This window comes from Nicotiana sylvestris, chromosome 8 (genome assembly GCF_000393655.2).
Source record: "Nicotiana sylvestris chromosome 8, ASM39365v2, whole genome shotgun sequence".
Classification (NCBI taxonomy): domain Eukaryota; kingdom Viridiplantae; phylum Streptophyta; class Magnoliopsida; order Solanales; family Solanaceae; genus Nicotiana; species Nicotiana sylvestris.
The window spans coordinates 38,911,003-38,935,460 of NC_091064.1; the positions used below are offsets into that span (position 1 = coordinate 38,911,003).

The 24,458-nt window shown below is 38.7% G+C and overlaps 1 protein-coding gene across 1 annotated transcript; it reads right to left on the bottom strand.

The window, feature by feature from the left end:
- Positions 1–5,528: 5,528 nt before the first annotated feature.
- On the bottom strand, positions 5,529–8,230 carry LOC104230912 (probable fructokinase-7). Its single transcript, XM_009783819.2, has 7 exons — positions 8,068–8,230; positions 7,231–7,442; positions 6,791–7,003; positions 6,516–6,713; positions 6,227–6,367; positions 5,923–6,039; positions 5,529–5,803 (listed from the first exon to the last, which is right to left on the bottom strand). Exons 1-7 carry the CDS (start codon positions 8,201–8,203, stop codon positions 5,648–5,650), a joined length of 1,173 nt encoding a protein of 390 aa, XP_009782121.1. The 5' UTR covers positions 8,204–8,230; the 3' UTR covers positions 5,529–5,647.
- Positions 8,231–24,458: the final 16,228 nt, after the last annotated feature.

Consider the following 24,458-nt stretch of genomic DNA (forward strand, 5'->3'; position numbering starts at 1 on the left):
AATTTGAAAACTTGTTTTCAGATATTAATTTCTGACTAGAAAGAACCATTTGGAGGGCATTTTATTTCCAGAAAATAAATGTTATTTCATCTATTTCAATTTAAATGACACATTTCGCTGTGTAGTAAATTTCTATGACCATTTGGTAGTAAATATCTTATATGTTGTTACCGTGTTAGGTGTTGAGGATTTACGTAGCCAACTCCAACTACTATTGGATTAAGACAAAATAGATGTTGCTTATCAGTGTTTTTGATTTGGTTGGAAATCTTTCATGCAGTTAAATAGAGTTCACATGATTTTCCTCACACGAAAGGATTCACCACCCAAATAAAATGCATCACATGCCGAAATATTACAAGTGCTACCTTGTCCTGGGCCATATAACATACAAAATAATTGAGAGGTGAACCGTATTTTATTATGTTCACCATCCTATCAAATGATCTGACGTTCGGGTATAAATATCTACACGCAAAATACAAATCCATAAGTTAAAATTAGTGTTGAAGTTGTCAAACTCCCACATCGGTTGGGGAGAAAAATTGTTGGGATTTTTCCCTTATAAAAGGAGGCCTAATATTTAGGATTTAAACACACCTCTCATTTGCCTTCTTATCTTCTTAAGGCATTTGTATCTTCTCTCTTTAGTATTATTTCACTTGTATTTTTGGAGTGGAATAAAATATTGGTTGTGTCCGAGGAAGTAGGCAAAATTGGCCGAACCTCGTAAATTCTGGTGTTCCTTTTATTGTTGCTTTATTGTCTTATTTATTATTTAGTGGCTGCCATAAATTTTGGTATAGTAGTTGTGACTCATTCACACTATATACATTTGGCTTTCGCAACAATTGGTATCAGAGCCAAGGTACTGTCTAAGTATGCTATGTGATTGCAGCATAGTCTGATCTTCCATATCAGAAAAGATTTATCTTGGTAACTGAGTCAAGGTTCTGTCTGAGTATGCTCTGTGGTTGCAGCTTAGTCTGATCTTCCACACCAGAAAAGGAAATAATCTTGATTTGTGTCGTCAGCTATTAAATAATATTTGTGTCAAAGATGTGAGACAATAAACAAGAAGAATCTACATCAAGTGTCAACAATACGTCATCATTGACATCTTCGCTTATGACAAGAATTGTGTCAAATGCGAAATTTGCGGTAGAAATTTTTGATGGGTTAGGACATTTTGGGATGTGGCAAGGTGAGGTTCTAGATGTCCTTTTTCAACAAGGGCTGGATCTTGCTATTGAAGAAAAGAGACCAGATGTTATTGGAGAAGAAGATTGGAGAATTATCAACCGTGTTACTTGCGGTACCATTCGATCCTACCTTGCTAGAGAGCAGAAATATCCATACACAAAGGAAACTTCTGCAAGTAAATTATGGAAAGCACTGGAGGATAAATTTTTGAAGAAAAACAGTCAAAATAAATTATACATGAAGAAGAGACTGTTTCGCTTCACCTATGTTCCTGGTACCACGATGAATGAACATATCACCAGTTTCAATAAGTTGGTCACAAATTTGCAAAATATGGATGCAACTTTTGATGATGGTGACTTGGCCTTGATGTTGTTGGAGTCACTTCCTGATGAGTACGAGCACCTTGAAACTACTCTACTCCATGGGAATGATGAAATTTCTCTCAGAGAAGTTGTTCGGCTTTGTACAGCTATGAACAAAGAAAGGGAGAAAAACAGAAGGGCGGAGAAGGAGAAGCACCGGTTGTGAGGGGTCATCCTCAAAATCAAATGAGGACAAAGAAGGGAAGATCCAAGTCAAGATCTAAACCCAACAAAAATGAATGTGTCTTTTGTCGAGAAAAGGGACACTGGAAGAAAGATTGTCCGAAGTTGAAGAATAAGGCCAAACATAACAATGGAAAGGCCATTATGGATTCAAATGTAGGTGATGGTGATGATTCAGACTTCTCATTAGTTACAACAAAGCCATCAACATCATCAGACATATGGTTGATGAACTCGGCTTGTAGCTATCATATGTGTCCCAATAGGGACTGGTTCATGGATTTTCAAGAAGGAGAATATGGAGTCGTCCACACAGCGGATAACAGTCCTCTTACCTTATATGGCATTGGTTCAATATGATTAAGGAACCATGATGGAATGATCAGAATATTAACAGATGTTCGATATGTACCGGATTTGAAGAAGAATCTCATCTCAGTGGGAGCCCTAGAATCAAAAGGGTTCAAAATCATTGTAGAAAATGGAGTGACGAAAGTATGCTCCGTTGCACTAGTTGTAATGAAGGCTAATCGGAAGAACAATAATATGATTGTGTACCGTTATCGTGGTAGTACAGTTATTGGGACAGCGACAGTGGCATCCAGTGACGGCAAAGAGGCAGAAGCAACCAAGCTATGGCACATGCGCTTGGGACATGCTGGAGGAAAATCCTTGAAAACTCTATCAGATCAAGGATTGTTAAAAGGAGTAAAGACTTGCAACTTGGAGTTTTGTGAGCATTGTGTCAAAGGGAAACAGACAAGGGTTAAATTTGGTACAGCGATCCATAATACTAAAGGCATTTTGGATTATGTACACTCTGATGTTTGGGGTCCTTCCAAAACACCTTCATTGGGTGGGAAGCACTATTTTGTAACCTTTGTTGATGATTTTTCCCGAAGAGTGTGGGTGTATACAATGAAAAGCAAAGATGAAGTGCTGGGAATTTTTCTCAAATGGAAGACGATGGTGGAGAATCAAACAGGCAGGAGGATCAAGTGTATTCGCACAGATAATGGAGGTGAATACAAAAATGATCATTTCAATAAGGTCTGTGAAAATGATGGCATCGTCCGACACTTCACTGTCAGACATACACCACAACAGAATGGAGTGGCAGAACGTATGAACCAGACCTTGCTGAAGAAGGTACGATGTATGTTGTCCAATGCTGGCTTGGGCAAAGAATTTTAGGCTGAGGCAATTACATATGCATGCCACCTCATTAATCGTCTACCATCTACTGTTATTGATGGCAAGACACCATTTGAAAAATGGTATGGAAAGCCTGTTGTAGATTATGACTCTTTGCACGTGTTTGGCTCAACTGCATATTATCATGTGACAGAGTCAAAATTGGATCCAAGAGCAAAAAAAGGCTATTTTTATGGGGATTACTTCTGGAGTCAAAGGATATCGCTTATGGTGTCCTATGACAAAGAAAGTAATATTCAGCAGGGATGTTACCTTTGATGAATCTGCTATGGTAAATAAGGTAACAGAAGATACCAAACAAAATGAGGGTGCTTCTAAGCAGGTGGAGTTTGAGGGAAAATTTATTTTTCCTACACAAGAAGCAGAGGAGGAAACAAATGAAGATTATCCTCTGGAAGAAGAGCCAGTAGAGAGGGAGATTCCAACTCAGGAATCTCAACAACAACTTGAATCAGTAGCAACCAGCAGGCCAAAAAGGAACAATAACGAAACCTGTTCGTCTCATAGAGACAGTTGCTTGTGCAACCTCAATTGTAGCTGATGATGTTCCTACCACTTATAAAGATGCTGTCCAAAGTTCAGAAGAAGATAAGTGGAGGATTGCCATGAATGATGAAATACAGTCCCTTCATCAGAATCATACATGGAGATTGGCCAATCTCCCGAAGGGAAAGAAAGCAATTGGGTGCAAATGGGTATTTGCAAAGAAAGAAGGATTTCCTAACCAAGAAGATGTTCGCTACAAAGCAAGATTGGTGGCCAAAGGATATGCTCAAAAGGAGGGAATTGATTACAATGAAGTGTTTTCTCCAGTTGTAAAACATTCCTCCATTAGAATTATGTTGGCTTTGGTATCACAGTTGGATTTGGAACTAGTTTAGATGGATGTAAAAACTGCATTTTTACATGGAAACTTGGAGGAGGAAATCTACATGACTCAGCCAGAAGGATTCAAAGTTGCTGGAAAAGAAAATATGGTGTGCAAACTTGAAAAATCATTGTACGGATTGAAACAATCTTCTAGACAATGGTACAAGCGATTTGACGAGTTTATGTTGCGGCAAGGGTACAAGAGAAGCAAATACGATCATTGTGTGTATTTGCACAAGCTTAAAGATGGTTCCTTTGTATATCTTCTCCTATATGTTGATGATATGTTGATAGCTTCCAAGAATTCGGAAGAAATTGATAAGTTGAAGATTCAACTGAAGAAGGAGTTCGAGATGAAGGATTTGGGTGAGGCAAAGAAAATTCTTGGCATGGAGATAATTAGAGATAGACGTTCAAAGAAACTCTGTTTATCTCAAAAGGAATATTTGAAGAGAGTACTTCAACGTTTTGGCATAGATGACAAGACTAAGCCAGTTAGTACTCCACTTGCTTCCCATTTTAAGCTAAGTACTACTATGTCGCCAATGGATGAAGCTGAACGAGAGTATATGTCAAAGGTACCATACGCAAATGTTGTTGGTAGCTTGATGTATGCAATGGTTTGCACAAGGCCTGACATTTCACAAGCTGTTGGAGTTATTAGCAGATATATGCACAATCCAGGGAAGGAGCATTGGCAAGCTGTGAAGTGGATTCTACGGTATATTCATAATACTGTAGATGTCGGGTTAGTTTTTGAGCAGGAAGACAATCAGTCTGTAGTTGGATATTGTGACTCAGATTTTGCGGGTGATCTGGACAAACGAAGATCAACTACTGGTTATGTGTTTACTTTTGCAAAGGCACCAGTTAGTTGGAAGTCTACTTTGCAGTCAACAGTTGCTTTGTCTACAACAGAGGCAGAGTATATGGCTATTACAGAGGCTGTGAAGGAAGCAATTTGGCTTCAAGGATTGCTAAAGGAGCTTGGTGTTGAACAAAAAAGTATCACATTTTTTTTCTGATAGTCAAAGTGCTATTTAATTAGCGAAGAACCAAGTTTATCATGCAAGGACGAAGCACATAGATGTTCGGTATCATTTCGTACGAGAAATCATAAAAGAAGGTGGAGTCACGGTGAAGAAAATTCATACTACAGAGAATCCTGCTGATATGCTGACAAAAGTGGTGACTGCGGTCAAGTTTCAACATTGTTTGGATTTGATCAACATTGTTGAACATTGAAGATTGAGGATGAAGACACAACCAAAATTTGTTATTAAGAGAAAATTGAAGATGTGGAATTTTGCCAAGGTGAAGATTTGTTGAAGTTGTCAAACTCCCACATCGGTTGGGGAGAAAAGTTGTTGGGATTTTTCCCTTATAAAAGGAGGGCTAATGTTTAATATTTAAACACACCTCTCATTTGCCTTCTTATCTTCTTAAGGCATTTGTATCTTCTCTCTTTAGTATTATTTCACTTGTATTTTTGGAGTGGAATAAAATATTGGTTGTGTCCGAGGAAGTAGGCAAAATTGGCCGAACCTCATAAATTCTGGTGTTCCTTTTATTGTTGTTTTATTGTCTTATTTATTATTTAGTGGCTGCCATAAATTTTGGTATAGTAGTTGTGACTCATTCACACTATATACATTTGGCTTCCGCAATAATTAGTAGGTGCACCCCGTAATATATATAAAAAAAAATTATATTTGCTTTTGTTACCGGGATAGCAATGGACTAAATTCCAGAATATATGATAATTTTTACACAAGTACTAGTCATAGAAGGGGTGGGAATAAGGAAGCTTTTCAGTGGGTGGGGGAAATTTGATTTGATGTGGCACCATCCAAGATTTTAAGCACTGCTTCTTTTGTTGGCAACGCAGGAATTGCTCCTTTTTCTGTTACAGTTATAGCTCCACATCCATTGGCAAAAAGGAGTGCATTCCTTAGCTTCTTCTCATCCTGTAACCAAAAATTAAAAGACAATTACAAACTTAACTTTCATTTATAAGGATTGAATATTAGAATATAATTTATATACACTGATAATACAAAAGAAATTATAAGAGTCGGACTGTTACCTGATAAATGTCTGGATCTGAGGCCATACTGTTGAGAAGTCCACCAACAAATGCATCACCTGCTCCTGTGGTATCAACTGCTGTTACTTTAATGCCATTCACTCTCCCATGAAAATTCTGCAATAAGTTATCTAGCTCGTTAGTTTTCAAAATTAAATGAAAAAGTGGAAAAAAATTAATTTCCATTTGTTAAATTTTAAAAAGAAGAACTGGTTGGACCAGAAAATTGAAGTATTTTCTAGAAATCAAACCAAAACATTTCCTGTATAATAAGAAAATAAACAAACTTAAGGTTACACTATACCTTAGTATAGTATCTGCAACCTTCTCCACCTTCGGTTACCAGCAAAAGCTTAAGGTTAGGGCGGAAAAGCTTAGTCATCACCACATTGTCATCGTAGGCGTCCTCACCATCTGTTAAGAATGTGATTTCGTCTTCGCTTACCTACAATTTTCATGTCGAATCAAAACAAAAAACGTCAACCCGGAATGTATATATAACTTTAATACTCAACATTGTTACGTTTATATATTTAAGTGTTTTTATCAAGTAATGTAACTTTTTATATTGTCCGTACATAAAAATTAAGTACCTTAATAACATCGGCTTGGTCCCAAATGCTCAAGATGCCTTTACGAGCAGCATCTGCGGATGGCCATAAGGGCAACCTTAGATTTGGGTCATAAGAGAGAATGCAGCCTGCTTTTTTGGCAATCTCCATGGCTGCAAGATGAGCTGACCTACACGGTTCCGCAATCAAAGAGATTGACCCATAGTGAAATATTCTTGCCTGCAAATATTAAGAAAAGAAAAAATAAAACATTTTTGTGATCAGTTTTTTAGCAAAATAAAAGCATGTTTATTTACCTTTTGAATGAGATCTTTGTCCAGCTCTGCCTCTGTAAGAAGCATATCAGCACTTGGATTGCGGAAAAACATGAATTCTCTCTCACCATCTGCTCTCAAAGTGACAAATGCTAATGCTGTCCTTGCATGGGTATCGAAACGCATGCCAGAATTGTCGACATGGTTCTGTTTTAATATATCAGATAACATATAACCAAATTCATCTGCACCCACCTGCAACAGAAATGAAATGCAGAGGAAAATTTAATACAAGTTCAAATGCATGCATCAAATGAAAATTTTGTTTAAGTGATAGTTCTAGGAATATATTGGTCGTTATCGACCCTGTATTTTGTTATGATCTTTTTAACCAAAAACAAAACTTAGATAATACGACAGTTACAACATGTAAAAATATATTGAAGTGTAAAAATTCTTTACGTGACTATAATATATAGTACCTTGCCAATAAAGGCGGAAGAACCTCCTAATCTTGCTATACCAACTGCAACATTAGCTGGAGCTCCACCAGGAGCTTTCTTAAAACCAGGCGCTTCTGCAAGTGAAACTTCAGATACAGTAGGAACGAAGTCAATCAACAACTCCCCGAAACAAACAACCAGGTGATTGTTTTCCTGGTCCCTTTTCTTCATGGATAGAGATGTTGGTGAACCTAAAATTTGGAGAGATGTTACAATAATGTTAAAGATACACACAATATTCACTAACAAGATATATGCATTTGATGCAAACATGAGTATGTGAGAATGTTAATAGAGGCGAATCTAGGGCAAACTGCTCTGTATGTGGAACTTAACATATTGCTTTTAGCTCGATATATACACATGAAGAAAAGCATTTGAATTGTATACATATAATAAGATTATATTCTTTGTGAATCTGGTGACTCTAATCGCCTATGAGAGAATGTATATTATTGACTCACGAGATAACCATGTCGTTCTTTCGTTATATATAGATCAAAATCCCGTCGACACCCTCGCTATACGGTTTGCTTAAGCATGGAAAATTTAAGAACACAACACATGAATGAGTACATTGATGTCAAGCACTGGCCAATCTAGCAATGGGTTCGCAGATTCGATAAAACCTAGTGTTTTGTGGTAGAATTAGTTCTATTTTTATATATATGCAAAAAAAATAAAAAATATAGATAAAATTAAATATATATTTCAGAACTCATTCTTTCAACTGAGAACCCAAAACATGCATCTATGTTATGAATATAAAAATGAAGATGAAATTTCAAATTTAAAGGAATAGGGAAAGAAGCTTACAGATAGAGCTCTTGCTTTTATTGAGCTTATCAGAAGAAGAACTCTTAGATAGCTTGAAGCTGCTTTTCATGGATCGGTCAAGGATAACAGGGAAACAACAGGCCAATTTGGACCCCTTTTTACTTGACCGATCCATTTTATTTACATGTAAGGTAGGCTAGGCAGCTATGAAATTCAACTTAAGGGAAACTTCATTCTATATATAGACAAGTATGAACCCTACTACGTAGGAAATCTTGTGGTTTTCATAATTCTCATGCTACACCACAAATCTTTCTAATCTCATATGTTTTTTTTCCCTTTACGTGACCAATTACACAAGAAAATGACCGGTTCTTTTGGGTGGATTTTCTTAGGCGAACACTTGCCATTTCTGTCCTAGTTTTTCTACCTCATCAACATAAACTTTGATTGTTTTAGCCGCTAACGACGATTATTTCTATTAATGTCTCATCTTTTATGGTATCCATATCTGGATGTAAAGTTACAAAGTGTTAATTTGGCTTGGCCAGGAATGTTTGCATATTAATTATAAACGACAAAAAGTTACGAGGAAAGCGTTATTACTTTTATGTTTTAAGTTGACAAAAGGGAAAAGAAGTCATTATTTTTTAATAGAATAGGTGAATAATAACATAAGAAAATTAACGGCCAACTCTATTCTTCAACCCATGAAGAAATGATCAAGAGATTATTTTGATCTAACATTGATATCTGTATGGGTCCAAATTTGGACGACCACGACCGTTGATGAATACGACAAGCGACGAGATCCTCGTAGCTCGACATCCTGCAGGGATGATAGACAAGCAAGCAAGAGACTGTACGACTTTCACAGTAGTGTAGGTCCATTAGGGGGCATTAGGAATATTCTTTCGAATATTCTCTATGATTTGTCTTTCGGGGCTTAAAAGGAGTTTGTCCCTTATATATATAGCGTAAAAACAACCTTGTAAGGGCCTTCTTCGGGTTTTCCAACTAAGAACACTCTCTGTAACACTTGCTTACATAAACGATTAATACCATTATTGTTTGATGATTCATCTTGATAAGGTCAAGAAATATTACCCCCAGTATTCACCTTGTATACCTTTTGTTCTAAAGATTATTATACTTAGCTAAGATTTACCCCTTCATTTTCTTTGATTGATTTATTCAAAAAGGTTCCAATATCTTTTGAGTCAAACAATTTGGCGTCGTCTGTGGAGATTTCTATAGCTGAGATCTTAGTTTCGTCTAGATCCTTGAAAGAAAAAATCACCTCTTCTTAGCCTCGCAAAGGCCAACAATGGCAGGAAAGGGAGAAGCAAGATTAAAGGCAATAGTAGGTGCCACGAACAACCTTCTGGATTCCCTCAACAAAGCAGGTAGGGAAGACAATGAAAACGCAACGCCAAGTGCTACACCTGAGGGAGAGATCTCACCTCTCCCCCTCCCCCACACGAAGGCGTGACTGTCTCGCGCGAGAGAGAAACCTCAACATCCGCAGCAGGAGAAGCACCACCGGCTGTGAAAAGGCTATTAGAAGAGTGGTTGACAAACATCTTGAGCAACATACTCGACAAACCTGCTCAAAGGGATATTGGAGGCACAATACCCACAGAAACCGCAAATGTCGTCGATGAGCCAGAAACTCCACGAACAGGTAACACTCATACTGTCATTGATGTAGGTAACGATGCGCTTACGGCCATCTTAAAGAAAATGGAAGAGATGGAAAACGAGAACAAAACCCTCCACGATCAGATGAAGGAGCATCAGGAAAGGGTCGATAAAATACCAGGCGCTCCGAAGCTGCTACCAAAACATGATGTAGGCCAATTTGTCGAACAACCATATAGTGAAGGGGCGGCTCCCCACTCTATTCCGAAAACCTTCAAAATGTCGCCATATTTGAAAATATATGATGGCACCACGGATCCGGAAGATCACATAATCCACTACGTCACTACAGTAAAAGGCAATGATCTATCGAAAAAACAGGTGCCATCGGTGCTGTTGAAAAAGTTCGGCGAAACTCTGACAGGGGGAGCGCTGATATGATATTCCCAACTACCCGCACGATCAATATCACTGTTCGAAGAAATGGCAGACAAATTTGTCCCCGCTCACACGGGAGCGAAAAATGCGGAGGCCGGGGTAAATGACATCTTCACCATCAGGCAGACGACAGGTGAAGGGCTTCGGGATTTCCTAGCCCGATTCAATAAGGTAAGAATGAGCTTACCAGATGTATCAGAAGGGATGGCGGTAGTAGCCTTCCAAAATGGGTTAAATAGAAATGGGTCAAAAACAATCAAGAAGCTGCTAAGTAGACTCATGAAGTCCCCCCCACCACGTGGAAAGAAATCCATAATGCCTATTGCGCCGAAGTAAGGGCAGACAAGGATGACCTAAATGGTCCGATCCAACGGTTAACATCGGTCCAAACCGAAACAAGGAGAGATCGACGCAACGATGGTCGAAGGGACCAACTATCCCATTTCAATCGAGAGAGGCATCAACCCTACATCCGGGCATCCATCCCGCCTCCTCCACGACATGCTGACGTCACGCCTCGACACATCACGCCACACTAAAACAAAAGAGGTATGCTTCCACTGTTATCTGCTCACACTACTAGAAATTCGGAAAAAAGCGATCACAAAAAGCAACCAAAGTTGGTTGCTTATAGGTCAAAAAGCGACCAAAAAGCATCCAAACTGGCTTGGTCACTATTTTGCTGGTCGCTTTACCTTAGAGACCAAATATTTCTGGTTTTAAATATAGAGACCAACTTTGGTCGCTTTAGTATTTTAATAATTTAAATTTAGCGACCAAAGTTAGTCTCTATATTTAAATTACGTTTATTTATTTATTTATTTATTATTAATCAAAATATAGCGACCAACTTTGGTCTGTAAACCAAATATTATATTTTAAAATTTGGAAAATAGCGACCAAAGTTGGTCGCTTTTTTTAATATTTTTTTTAAACATAAGCGACCAAAATTGGTCGCTAATTGCAAGAATTTAATTATTTTTAAACATATTTTCCAGAAATTATTTTTTTTAATAGAATAGCGACCAAAGTTGGTCGCTTTTTAAGAAATCTGGGGTAATTAGCGACCAACCTTGGTCGCTATTGCCCAAAAAATATTTTTTTAATAAGAAAAGCAACCAAAGTTTGTCGCTTTTTTGGGTATAATTTTGGCAGAAACTGCCTGTTTTGGCAACTACACCACCTGCCAGCATACCAAATTCCCTATTACAAGCAACAACAACAACACAACAACAACAACAACATTAAAACCAACAAAGTATAAAGTTTAATACAACTAACACATTAAGCTAACAAAACTAAGTTAATGCTTATTACAAGCCCATTCAAAAACCGGTTCTATTGTCTAGTTCAAAGTATATAAAGTACTCAAGGAGTGTTCTTTCAGCATCCTCATCCGAAAGTTGGATTTCCTCGCCCGACTCATTAGGTGGATGACTGCGTATGAATTCCTCCACGTCAGTTGTGAAGCAAACCTATAACAAAAATTACATTGAATTAGTATTTCAAAATTTATACAAAAGTATATCAAAATACTTAATGAAAAGCAAAAAACATACATGTATAGTCGAGGCTCGGCCCTCGACCCACCTTTCTAGATCAGTCTCTTTCTTCTTCTTTATAATAAGAGTATTATTGAATAGCTCATCTTGCTTCATTGGCATCATAAAGCTGTCTGGTGGCTTTGGTGATTATCCTCGTGGTACTATTACTCGGGATGAACTTAGATACAGAGAATAACTTGAATATAATACCTGACAGGGTGTGTCTTTGATCAAATGTTGTTCTCATTAGCGACAATGATGATGAGAAGGCAATGACATATGTTTCAAACAGTGATGGTGTAAGTAGGAATTTAACATTTCCTAAGCAGATAAAAGAAGAGGTTATAGAGGATGTAACGACCCGATCGGTCGTTTTGAGCTCTAGCGCATCGTTCAGTAGTCTGAGGCCATGATCAGCTTCATTTCAGGTATTATGACTTGTTCGCAGGGTCGGAATTGAATTTCGGGAAGTTCAGAGTTGATTTGGAAAGGGAATTCTCACTTCGGAAGCTTAAAGTTGAAGGAATTGACTAAGATTAGATTTCAGAATAAATGACCTCGGAATCAGGATCTGAAGGTTCCAGCAGGTTCGTATGATAATTTTGGACTTGATCGTATACCCGGATCGGGTTTTGGATGACCCGGGGAGCGTTTTGGCACCTATTGTGGAAGTTAGCATTTTGGAAGAAATTTCATAAGTTTGGCTTGAAGTGCATATCTATGTTATCAATGTCCGTTTGGGATTCCAAGTTTGGGAGTAGCTCCGTATGGTGATTCTGGAGTTAGGAGCGCGATCGGAGGTGAATTCGGAGGTCCGTAGGTCATCTTGAAGTCATTTGGCTAAAGATAGGAATTTGAAGATTTTTGAAAAGTTTGACCGGAAGTGGACTTTTTGATATCGGGGCCGGATTCCGATTCCGGATTTTGGAGTAGGTCCTAATGTCAATTATGACTTGTGTGCAAAATTTGGGGTCAATTGGACATGATTTGATAGGTTTAAACATCAAAAGTTGAAGTTTGAAATTCTAAAGTTCATAAAGCTTGGATTGGAGGTCGATTCATGATTTTGGCATTGTTTGATATGATTTGAGGCCTCGAGCAAGTTCGTAACGTGTTTTGGGACTGGTTGGTATGATTGGTTGGGGTCCCGGGGGCCTCGGGTGGATTCCGGATGGTTAAAGAATAGGAAATGGAATTTTTGGAATGCTGAAGTTGTTGGTTGCTGTCATAACCGCACCTGCGAGAATTGGGCCGCAAGTGCGGAACCGTAGAAGCGGCCCAGTAGTTGCAAATGCGGATTTGGCAAAAGAGAGCTGGGACCACAGATGCGGTCGTTTGGCCGCAGAAGCGAAACCGCATCTGCGGGACTAGAAGTGCAAAAGCGGAAAATGGGAGCCTGGGGAAGAACCGCATAAGCGGTGAATTGGCTCGCACCTGCGGAACCGCAGAAGCGGTAGGTGGACCACAGGTGCGGAAGAGCTGGAGGCAGAGAGGTGTTTTAAAAAAATGGGGATTTGGCCATTTTCTCTCATATTTTCTTGGCTTCGGCGATTTTTGGGAGAGCTTCAAGTGGGATTTTCATCAACAACGATAAGGTAAGCTAATCCCATCCATCTTGAGTTAAATACATCGATTATGTATGGATTTTAGCATGTATTGGTAGAAATATGGGGTTTTTGGTAGAAAGACCTAGAATTTATATTCTTGAAATTTAACCACGATTTTGGGTATGGAATTAAAGGAAAATCATATATTTGAGTTCGTGAGTTCATGGGTAAACTTTTTCTTCGAAATTTTTTGGAATCCGGGCACGTGGGCCCGAGGGCATTTTTGTCAACTTTTCGATCGGGGTTAGAAATTGTTATAAATTGCATTATAATGAGTACCTTAGCATATCTTAATGAATTTGTATAATCATTGGCTAGTTTGGAGCATTGTGCGTCGATTTAAGTCTTCGGAGGAGCGTGGAATGCTGGTTATGGATCTCCGGAGCAAGGTGAGTCTCCCTTCTAACCTTGTAAGAGGGAATTGTCCCCATATGTGAGTTAATTGGTTATGTGCTCCTATTTGTGGGGGCTACGTATGCACGAGGTGACGAGAGTAAGTGCATAGCTACTATTATGCTATTGTCTGGGTAATCCAGGACCCAAAAGTATCTTGTACTTGGATTAATTGTAAACTTATTGACAGCTTGAATTGCTTAAATCACATTGAATTAGTAACTGAATTTCTAAAAGGATTAAACTTCTTTTCTTAAATTGTTAAAAGAGGATTGGCTTTTATTTGGATAAATGTTCCTCGATAAATCCTTAATTGGCTATTTGAGCATGTATTTCGATGTGTGCCTGCGTCGCATGTATGATTCGCGAGCAGGGAATTTGTTTATTTTATGTTGACCGTGTTGCAGGATAGTTCGCGAGTGGTGCATCTATGGTTCGAGCCGTTCGACCCTCGGCAGTGCACATTTTACATTTCTGTTGGAGCGGGTCATACGTCCTCGGCATGATTTGCGCATGCTTGTATTGTTTTCCTTGAGATGATTTGAGATTGATATTTGCTCTCCCCGACTTGAGATAATTGGAAACTATTGGATTATCAATCTAGAGACTTTTAATATAAAAAGAAGCTTTCACCTATTCATGACTTACTTGAAATCACTGTCATTCTTAATAAATCCTTGATTATTCGCATTAATAATACATCCTTATTGGACCACTAGTAAGTGTCGAAGTCGACCTCTCGTCTCTACTTCTTCGAGATTAGACGGGATACTCATTGGGTACATGTTGTTTCGTACTCATACTACACTTCTATGCATTTTTGTTGCACAGGCACATGCGTCTCTAGTGGACTACGGGGCATGACAGCATGGTTGATACGAAGACTTAGGTGAGCTGCACTTCTTAAGGCGACCCGCAGCCAGCAGAGCCTCTTTCAAATTTCTGTATTTATTTCTGTCCAATATTGTATTCCGGACGATTGTTGTATTACATTATTTCCTAGAAATTACTCATGCACTTGTGACACCGGGTTCTGGGAGGATTTTTGGATTATTAAGTGTTAAGTTTTGTTAAAGACTTCATGGTTATTTCTGTAAATTTTATTATTTGTTATTTAATGTATAAAGAAAAATTATTTTAAACAATACCAAAAATTAGAATTTAAATTAAGTAATTTGGTTGGCTTGCCTGACAGCGGTGTCCGACGCCATCTTGACTCTTAAATGATTTTTGGTCGTGACAACATGGTATCAAAGCACTAGGTTCCCTTAGGTCTCATGAGTCATGAGCAAGTCTAGTAGAGTTTTGCGGATCGGTACGGAGACGTCTGTACTTATCTTCGGAAGGCTACAGGGTTGTTAGGAGTACTTCCTTTCTTGATTCCTTATCGTGCGATTTGATTCCTTAAGGCTTACGCCATTGTTTTCCTTTCTACTCAATCTTATGCGACGTGAACCGCTAGTTATAAATCGAGAATTTAAGGATTTGTAATGGTACTGCGAATATGGTGTGGGGTGTTTCTCCCTATAGGGCTGTTTGAGCTAATATCGTCGCTTATGGAAGGATATTCTATTGTTTCAGCTCAGTAGCGGTACTCCTGAGAGCTCTGAGGCTAGGCACAAGTTGCCATGATTCCTATGAACGATTGTTCTGTGGTGTTGTTATGATGGTAGGATGTTTGCCTACGTGTCGGGGCAGTGAATGACTTGAGGGGAGGTTTACTCAGTGCACGATCCAGAGATTCGGTATTTTATTCCCGGCAGGGGAAAGGCAATCAGACTAAGAACGTTTCGATTTGGGTTGATGGAGTAACGAGACTTGGTATTTGCGAGTGTGGTGGAGTTTTCTTTCTATGATGAAGCGTTGTTGTCCTTATGGAATGTACTAGGTTCGCTGGTGATGTGAACTTCTGCAATTCGCCCTTTGGGTAGAATATTGTGAAATGGTATTGGAGAGACGACTGTTAGATATCGCGGGGTGCGGTGGTTTAGGATTGAATCAATGTTCTTAATGTCGACAGTTCGAGAAAGATGATCCTCGGAAGGGTTTAAAAGTGAGTAGCGGTCTATTGGTTCAAACACTACCAAGTTAAATTTTGGTCTAAGGCAATAACGGAGCATCAAAGCATGAGGAAGGACATATGGGAAATGTTCAGTGGTGGTTAAAATTCCTAGAAGACCAGGTATAATGAGCGAAGGTCGAGTAGTCGATTAAAGGGGTGAGTTCCACCAAAGTGGGAGAGTGGCGGAGTTGCATATGGGCTTGGTGGTAGGATGACCACGCGCCTTGAGGAGAGTTTGGAATGAATTAGGAATTTTAGAGATTGGTGATTGTTGCCTACAGATTTGATTTGGAGCAGGGGCTATTATGCGGCAGGAGGTTTGATATAACGAAAAGACGCTGCTTGAAATAAAGAAGGATGTTGCCGCATATTTAAGCGATGTCCACGAGGGGTGAATGAACTTGTGCAGCTAGAGAGTGAGCTCGGACTCAGGATGGGTTATTGATGTCGTAGTGAGTGTACCCCGTGCAGCAGCGTTGGGAGATGTCGGAAAGTGATTTCTATAGGTGGGTTATTCCCTGTGAGCAGGTTAGCGGTCGCGTGGTTAGCGAGGCTTCTGCAAAGAATTCTATTGGTTATTCAGCAAAGAGATCGGTCGTGCAAATGTGGTTGATGATTCAGAGTATAAAAAGGGGTTTTACAGAAGGATTCCGAGAATTTTGGCGGTTGATTGTGCAAGGTTATGGCAATAAAAGTTTAAGAATCTTGGTGAATTCCAGAGTTGTGTAATTGTGTCTTCGAACTAAGTGGGAGAGTCCTACCACCTATGATTGGGTTGCATGGTTAACTACTTGCGAGGTTTCTGGTTATTAGCATGTTGATGGGTTATTTCAACTACGGGAAAAGACCATAAGTGGTAATTTGAGCAGGAAATTGTTAAAGGGGTCTATGGTTGGCCTTGTTGGCTCATGTTCAAACTTAGAGGAAGGATTCAGGATTTGTGCTTTGTATAGATGCGGGTTCCAAGGGAAGTGATTCTGCCAGGTGTTTCGTCGAGAGGGTGTTCATGTGCTAGAAGATTCATGGAATTGATTATATTCGGGACCAAGTCAGAGCGGGTGGTTCTCAACAATGGTCTTAGTAAATTCAAAGGTTAAATTATAGTACCTAATGATTTCGAGCCTATAGGTACAGTTAAGAATCAAGCTTTGTAGCAGCTTATGAGACAAGGCCCAGAATGTTCTATGATGTTTTGGCGTGCAGTGCAGCATTTGGAAGGAAAATGAGAAAAAGGCTTTGGATTCGTATAAGGATTAGCAGAATGGGCATATCAGTTGAGGGTGCGAATGTGTGCACAAGGAAGGTATGAAATGGTTTGTGGGATTTGAGATAGCATGGTCTCGTGATTCATGGTCACTCGGGATGAGTGGAGATGGGGTGTACTATATGTTGTATGGTGTTATGATTATTTCTAAGGCAATCAGGGTAAATTGAAAGAGGATAGATTGGTTAGCCATAGTTGAATGGCATATTGCTGGCGGTGATCAGTTCCTTCAGCGTTATCGAGTTATGCAAGTGATTTGTGACGGTACATGTGAGGCTTGTCGGCCGCCGTAATTGATTTTATTCAGAAGTATTTCACTGTTATGGCCTGTTATGTGTAGGCAGATCCCGGAAGGGCTATAGTGGCTTGGACCACTACCTAGAGATTTGCACATTCCACGATTATGAGAATTCACCTGTGTTTTGCTATGTTCTCCTAAAGTGAGTTAAGTGAAAAGTTTTTTTTATATGATGAAGTGTTAATCTATTAGTGGTTCAGGAGCTATGATGAAATTCTTGTACTATCGCATATTGGCTTGTTAGGTGCAGTGAGCGGCATGGAAATTTGAAAGTGAGTATCAAGATTACGATTCAGTTTTGACAAAGTTGTCATGAGCTCGGATGAGCAGGAAAGGGATTTGAATGTTTAGAGTAAGCTAGCATTGTCTTCAACGTCAACTGAGATCGGTGTTTCGTGAAAATGCTTTGCATCCTGGTTAAGATTGCTTTTCAGCGTTAGTACGACCGATAGTTTTGATGTTCAGACCTGTTATCTGTTACGAAAGTTTGTGGGAGCGTTCCCCACAGGAAGGTTATATAAGTGTGGCATGTAGCCACTGGATTGATGGAAAAGTTAAACCAAGCATGAAGATTTTAGTGATGCCGTTAATTTGAGAATTGGTGCCTGGAGGGCACTCGGTTATTGGGTTGTGGACTGTGGAGGATTACTCTAGTTATGATTGTTATTCTTATGTTTTATGAGGAAACATGGGTTATTATGGACCCCATGAAGAATTATGGACCTAGTCCGGTATGATCCGGATCTACTTAAGGTCTGTAGATGGATTTAAATATGAATATGGGCCGTATATCAGGCCGAATGTGTTCATTTTAGCATAGCACTCCTTATGGATGAGTATTCAGATGTGGATGTTATTTTGTCGTCAGCTATTTCATGTAATGATGTATTGCGCCGTGCGAGTTGTGAGACGGCTTGGTGAATTTCTTAGGTGTTGAGATTCCGCGTAGAAATGATGTTATGTGAGCAGGATGGCTTTGAGATTCAGATCGTATATCGCACCTCAGTTGTGCTCGAGTTTTGTGGCTTATGGCGCTATATGTCTCCCCAGGGATGGAATTATGTACTTAGTGTGCTGGTGACCGATATTCGGTAGTTCATTGAAATGAGCAATCTAGCTCGATGTGCATCTCCTTATGTGAGTTCTACGTGTGGATCGGGTGGCACGCCACCATGGGTATGTTATTTAGATCGGGTGGCACGCCGCCATGGTTGTGTTGTGTGGATCGGGTGGCACGCTGCCATGGTTACGCTATTTGGATCGGGTTGCGCGCCGCAACAGTGTGATGTTCAATACAGTTCCCTATATCTGATTTTATGCGTTTGTTTCCTATTTTCTGAGGAAAGCTCATATTAACTATGTGCCTGCGTCGCATGTATGATTCGCGAGCAGGGTGTCTGTTTAGTATGTTGACTACGTCGCATGTATGATCCGCGAGCGGGGCAACTGAATTTCCTTTCGGAGTTCATTTTCCTTTTGTACCACACTCTAATTAGTAGCCTATTGGCACATTGTGGCATTATATCAGACTTATTGATCATGTCCGGGACGACTTATTGCCTGAACAGTTCGTACTGGGTGAGGCGAGACTATTGTATTTATGATCAGTGCAATCTGATTACATGGAATATATTAAGGAGCAAAGATCATTATTTGGTTCAGAATGAGGTGAGGGTTCTTGTCAGGATTATATACCCGATGATTTGTTGATTCGGCAACTGGTTATAAATTTCTACGCCTATCTTCCATCGTGGCGATATTGAAAGAGTTAGAGTAGGAACTATGTATATCCGGAGGTGCGTTGTGAGCATCAAATTCGTGGAATTTTGACTACTATGCTCAGAGAATGTTATTGTGGTCCTATGAGTAAAATGGTACAAGGGGTGAATTCAGCTAAGGTATGCAGTCGTGTTTTGGTACTGCGTGTAGTCATTGTTATGGTGAGCGTATGTTGGAAGCAGTTCTGGCATAGAATTTCGGATGTTGGAATTGGGCTCTAAGGCTTATTTGCTTGAATGAAAGAGAATATCTCAAAATTTATCGAGTTAATGTGCTCAAATGGGTTGTGGTAGCACGGGAAGGTACATGAGGTGTTAAGCAGTGATTTCAGACTACTTCAGTGTAGTTCTGAGCACGTTCGAGGATGAACGTATGTTTAAGTGGGAGAGAATGTAACGACCCGAATGGTCGTTTTGAGCTCTAGCACGTCGTTCAGCATTCTGTGGCCATGAGAAGCTTCATTTTAGGCATTATGACTTGTACGTAGGGTCGGAATTGAATTTCGGGAAGTTCAGAGTTGATTTGGAAAGGGAATTCTCATTTCAGAAGCTTAAAGTTGAAGGAATTAACTAAGATTGTATTTCAGAGTAAACGACCTCAGAATTGGGATCTGAAGGTTCCAGCAGGTTCGTATGATGATTTCAGACTTGGGCATTTGCTCGGATCGGGTTTTGGATGATCTGGGGAGCATTTTGGCACCTATTGTGGAAGTTAGCATTTTAGAAGAAATTTCATAAGTTTGGCTTGAAGTGCATATCCGTGTTATCAATGTCCGTTTGGGATTCCGAGTCTGGGAGTAACTCCGTATGGTGATTCTGGAGTTGGGAGCGCGATCGAAGGTGAATTCGGAGGTCCGTAGGTCATCTTGAAGTCATTTGGCTAAAGATAGGAATTTGAAGGTTTTTGAGAAGTTTGACTGGAAGTGGACTTTTTGAAATCGGGGTCGGATTCCGATTCCGGAAGTTGGAGTAGGTTCGCAATGTCAAATATGACCGGAAGTGGACTTTTTGATATAGGGGTCGGATTCCGATTCCGGAAGTTGGAGTAGATTCGTAATGTCAAATCTGACTTGTGTGCATAATTTGGGGTCAATCAGACATGATTTGATAGGTTTAAACATCGAAAGTCGAAGTTTGAAATTCTAAAGTTCATAAAGCTTGGATTGGAGGTCGATTCATGATTTTAGCGTTGTTTGATATGATTTGAGGCCTCGAGCAAGTCTGTAACGTGTTTTGGGACTGGTTGGTATGATTGGTTAGGGTCACAGGGGCCTCGGGTGGATTCCGGATGGTTAATGGATCAGAAATGGAATTTTTGGAAGGCTGAAGTAGCTGGTTGCTGTCATAACCGTACCCTGCGAGAATTGGGCCGCAGGTGCGGAACCGTAGAAGCGGCCTAGTAGTCGCAGATGCGGATTTGGCAAAAGAGAGTTGGGACCGCAGATGCTGTCGTTTGGCCGCAGAAGCAAAATTGCATCTGCGGGACTAGAAGCGGAAAATGGGAGCCTGGGGAAGAACCGCAAAAGCGGTGGATTGGCTCGCACCTGAGGAACCGCAGAAGCGGTAGGGGGACCGCAGGTGCGGAAAGAGCTGGAGGCAGAGAGGTATTTTAAAAAAATCGGGATTTGGCCATTTTCTCTCATATTTTCTTGGCTTGGGCGATTTTTGGGAGATCTTCAAGTGGGATTTTCATCAACAGCGATAAGGTAAGCTAATCCCATCCATCTTGAGTTAAATACATCAATTATGTATGGATTTTAGCATGTAAATTGGTAGAAATATGGGGGTTTTGGTAGAAAGACCTAGAATTTATATTCTTGGAATTTAACCACGATTTTGGGTATAGAATTAAGAGAAAATTATATATTTGAGTTCGTGAGTTCATGGGTAAACTTTTTCTTCGAAAAATTTCGAAATCCGGGCACATAGGCCCGAGGGCGTTTTTGTCAATTTTTCGATCGGGGTTAGGAATTGTTATAAATTGGATTATAATGAGTACATTAGCATATCTTAATGGATTTGTATAATCATTGGCTAGTTGTGGAGCATTGTGCGTCGATTTAAGTCTTCGGATGAGCGTGGAATGCCGGTTATGGATCTCCAGAGCGAGGTGAGTCTCATTTCTAACCTTGTAAGAGGGAATTATCCTCATAGATGAGTTAATTGGTTAAGTGCTCCTATTTGTGGGGGCTACGTACGCACGAGGTGACGAGAGTCCGTGCGTAGCTACTATTATGCTATTTTCTGGGTAGTTTAGGACCCAAAAGTATCCTATACTTGGATTAATTGTAAACTTATTGACAACTTGAATTGCTTAAATCACATTGAATTAGTAAATGAATTTCTAAAAGGATTAAACTTCTTTTCTTAAATTTTTAAAAGAGGATTGGCTTTTATTTGGATAAATGTTCCTTGATAAATCCTTAATTGGCTGTTTGAGCATGTATTTCGATGTGTGCCTGCATCGCATGTATTATTCGTGAGCAGGGTATTTATTTATTTTATGTTGACCGCGTCAAAGGATAGTTCGCGAGCGGGGTAATAGATGCATCTATGGTTCGAGCCGTTCGACCCTCGGCAGTGCACAGTTTACATTTTTGTTGGAGTGGGTCGTACGTCCTCGGCATGATTTGCGCATGCTGTATTGTTTGCCTTGAGATTATTTGAGATTGATATTTGCTCTCCCTGACTTGAGATAATTGGAAGCTATTGGATTATGAATCCAGAGACTTTTAATATAAAAAGGAGCTTTCACTTGTTCATGACTTACTTGAAATCACTGTCATTCTTAATAAATCCTTGATTATTCGCATTAATAATACATCCTTATTGGACCACTAGTAAGTGTCGAAGTCGACCTCTCGTCTCTACTTCTTCGAGATTAGATGGGATACTCATTGGGTACACGTTGTTTCGTACTCATACTACACTTCTGTGCATTTTTGTTGCACAGGCACATGCGTCTCTAGTGGCCTAGGGGGCATGACAGCATGGTTGATACAGAGACTTAGGTGAGATGCACTTCTCAAGGCGACCCACAGGCAGCAGAGCCTCTTTCAAATTTCTGTATTTATTTCTGTCCAATATTGTATTCCGGATGATTGTTGTATTACATTATTTCCTAGAAATGCTCATGCACTTGTGACACCGGGTTCTGGGACGATTTTTGGATTATTAAGTGTTAAGTTTTGTTAAAGACTTCATGGTTATTTCTGTAAATTTTATTATTCGTTATTTAATGTATAAAGAAAAATGATTTTAAACAATACCAAAAATTGGAATTTAAATTAAGTAATTTGGTTGGCTTGCCTGACAGCGGTGTCCGGCGCCATCATGACCCTTAATGGATTTTGGGTCGTGATAGAGGAATTCTCTACTTCATTTTTCAAGAGGAAAAGAAGTTTAATTGAGAGTGACAAGGTTGATGGTAATGAAAAGTTGTCTGTTGTTCATGACAGTTCATATAAAACGGGGATCATAAGACTCTGTGATGACAAAGACGAAAGGAAGTTTTATTCTCAACTTTTTTCCAAGTCTGATCCGTACAAGCTTAATTGGATTGGTGATATTTCTTCGGATTCAGACAATGATTTGAGTGACAAAAGTATGGAAATTCTATCAAAAGAATTAAAGGTAAAACGTTTTTCTTGGAAGAGAAGGATGTTGAACTCTGCATGAACGTGATATGTGCACTTTATAGGCAGCAGATTTCTCCAAACTTCTCTTCCTTAGAGAAGCGTTTTACCTTTAATTCGTTTGATTAGCATCTCCATACTTTTTTCACTCAAATCATTGTCTGAATCTGAAGAAATATCACCAATCCTATTAAGCTTTTACGGATCAGACTTGGAAGAAAGTTGAGAATAAAACTTCCTTTTGTCTTTGTCATCACAAAATCTTATGATCCCCGTTTTATGGGAGCTTCCATGAGCAACGGACAACTTTCCATTACCATCAACCTTCTCACTCTCAATTAAACTTATTTTCCTCTTGGAAAATGAAGTAGAGAATTCCTCTATAACCTCTTCTTTTATCTGCTTAGGAAATGTTAAATTCCTACCTACACCATCACTGTTTGAAACACATGACATTGCCTTCTCATTATCATTGTCGCTAATGAGAACAACAATTAAAGAACCACTCTGCCAGGTACTGTATCTACGTTATTCTTGGTGGAAGTTCCATTGCATGTATAATAAAGCCATCAACCCCTTCAACAAAATCCTCCCGCAATCCTAAATTTCAATTCATATCCACAAAATTTTAATTTATTTCCTAAAGGCTCAATTCATATCCTAAAAGTTCAATTCATACATAAAAATGTTCAATTCATATCCTAAATGTTCAATTAATACCCTAAAAGTTCAATTCATACACAAAAATTTAAATTTATAAACTAAAATTCCAATACATAAATTAAAAGTCCAATTCATATCCTAAAGGTTCAATTCATATCCTAAAGGTTCAACTCATATCCACAAAAGTTCAATTCATATCCTAAAATTTCAATTTATAAATTAAAATTCCAATACATAAAGTAAAAGTCCAATTCATATCCTAAAGGCTCAATTCATATCCTAAAAGTTTAATTCATAAATAAATTTTTTAATTCATATCATAAATGTTCAACTCATATCCACAAAAGTTCAATTCATATCCTAAAATTTCAATTTATAAACTAAAATTCCAATACATAAACTAAAAGTCCAATTCATATCCTAAAGGCTCAATTCATATCCTAAAAGTTCAATTCATACACAAAAATTTCAATTCATATCCTAAAGGTTCAATTCATATCTTAAAGGTTCAACTCATATCTACAAAAGTTCAATTCATATCCTAAAATTTCAATTTATAAACTAAAATTCCAATACATAAATAAAAGTCAAATTCATATCCTAAAGGCTAAATTCATATCCTAAAAGTTCAATTCATACACAAAAATTTCAATTCATATCCTAAAGGTTCAATTCATATCCTAAAGGTTCAACTCATATCCACAAAAGTTCAATTCATATCCTAAAATTTTAATTTATAAACTAAAATTCCAATACATAAACTAAAAGTCCAATTCATATCCTAAAGGAAAAATTCATATCCTAAAAGTTCAATTCATACACAAAAATTTCAATTCATATCCTAAATGTTCAATTCATATCCTAAAGGTTCAACTCATATCCACAAAAGTTCAATTCATATCCTAAAATTTCAATTTATAAACTAAAATTCCAATACATAAACTAAAAGTCCAACTCATATCCTAAAGGCTCAATTCATATCCTAAAAGTTCAATTCATACACAAAAATTTCAATTCATATCCTAAAGGTTCATCATATCAACAAAATGTCAATTCATATCCTAAAATTTCAATTTATCAACTAAAATTCCAATACATAAACTAAAA

What these genes read in the sequence shown, in the direction of transcription:
- LOC104230912 (XM_009783819.2), bottom strand. Translation starts at nt 8,203, where the DNA reads ATGGATCGGTCAAGTAAAAAGGGGTCCAAATTGGCCTGTTGTTTCCCT. An exon ending in TAAAAGCAAGAGCTCTATCT is followed by an intron (nt 7,443 to 8,067) that starts GTAAGCTTCTTT and finishes TCCAAATTTTAG; the next exon opens with GTTCACCAACATCTCTATCC. An exon ending in ACCAAGCCGATGTTATTAAG is followed by an intron (nt 6,368 to 6,515) that starts GTACTTAATTTT and finishes TGAAAATTGTAG; the next exon opens with GTAAGCGAAGACGAAATCAC.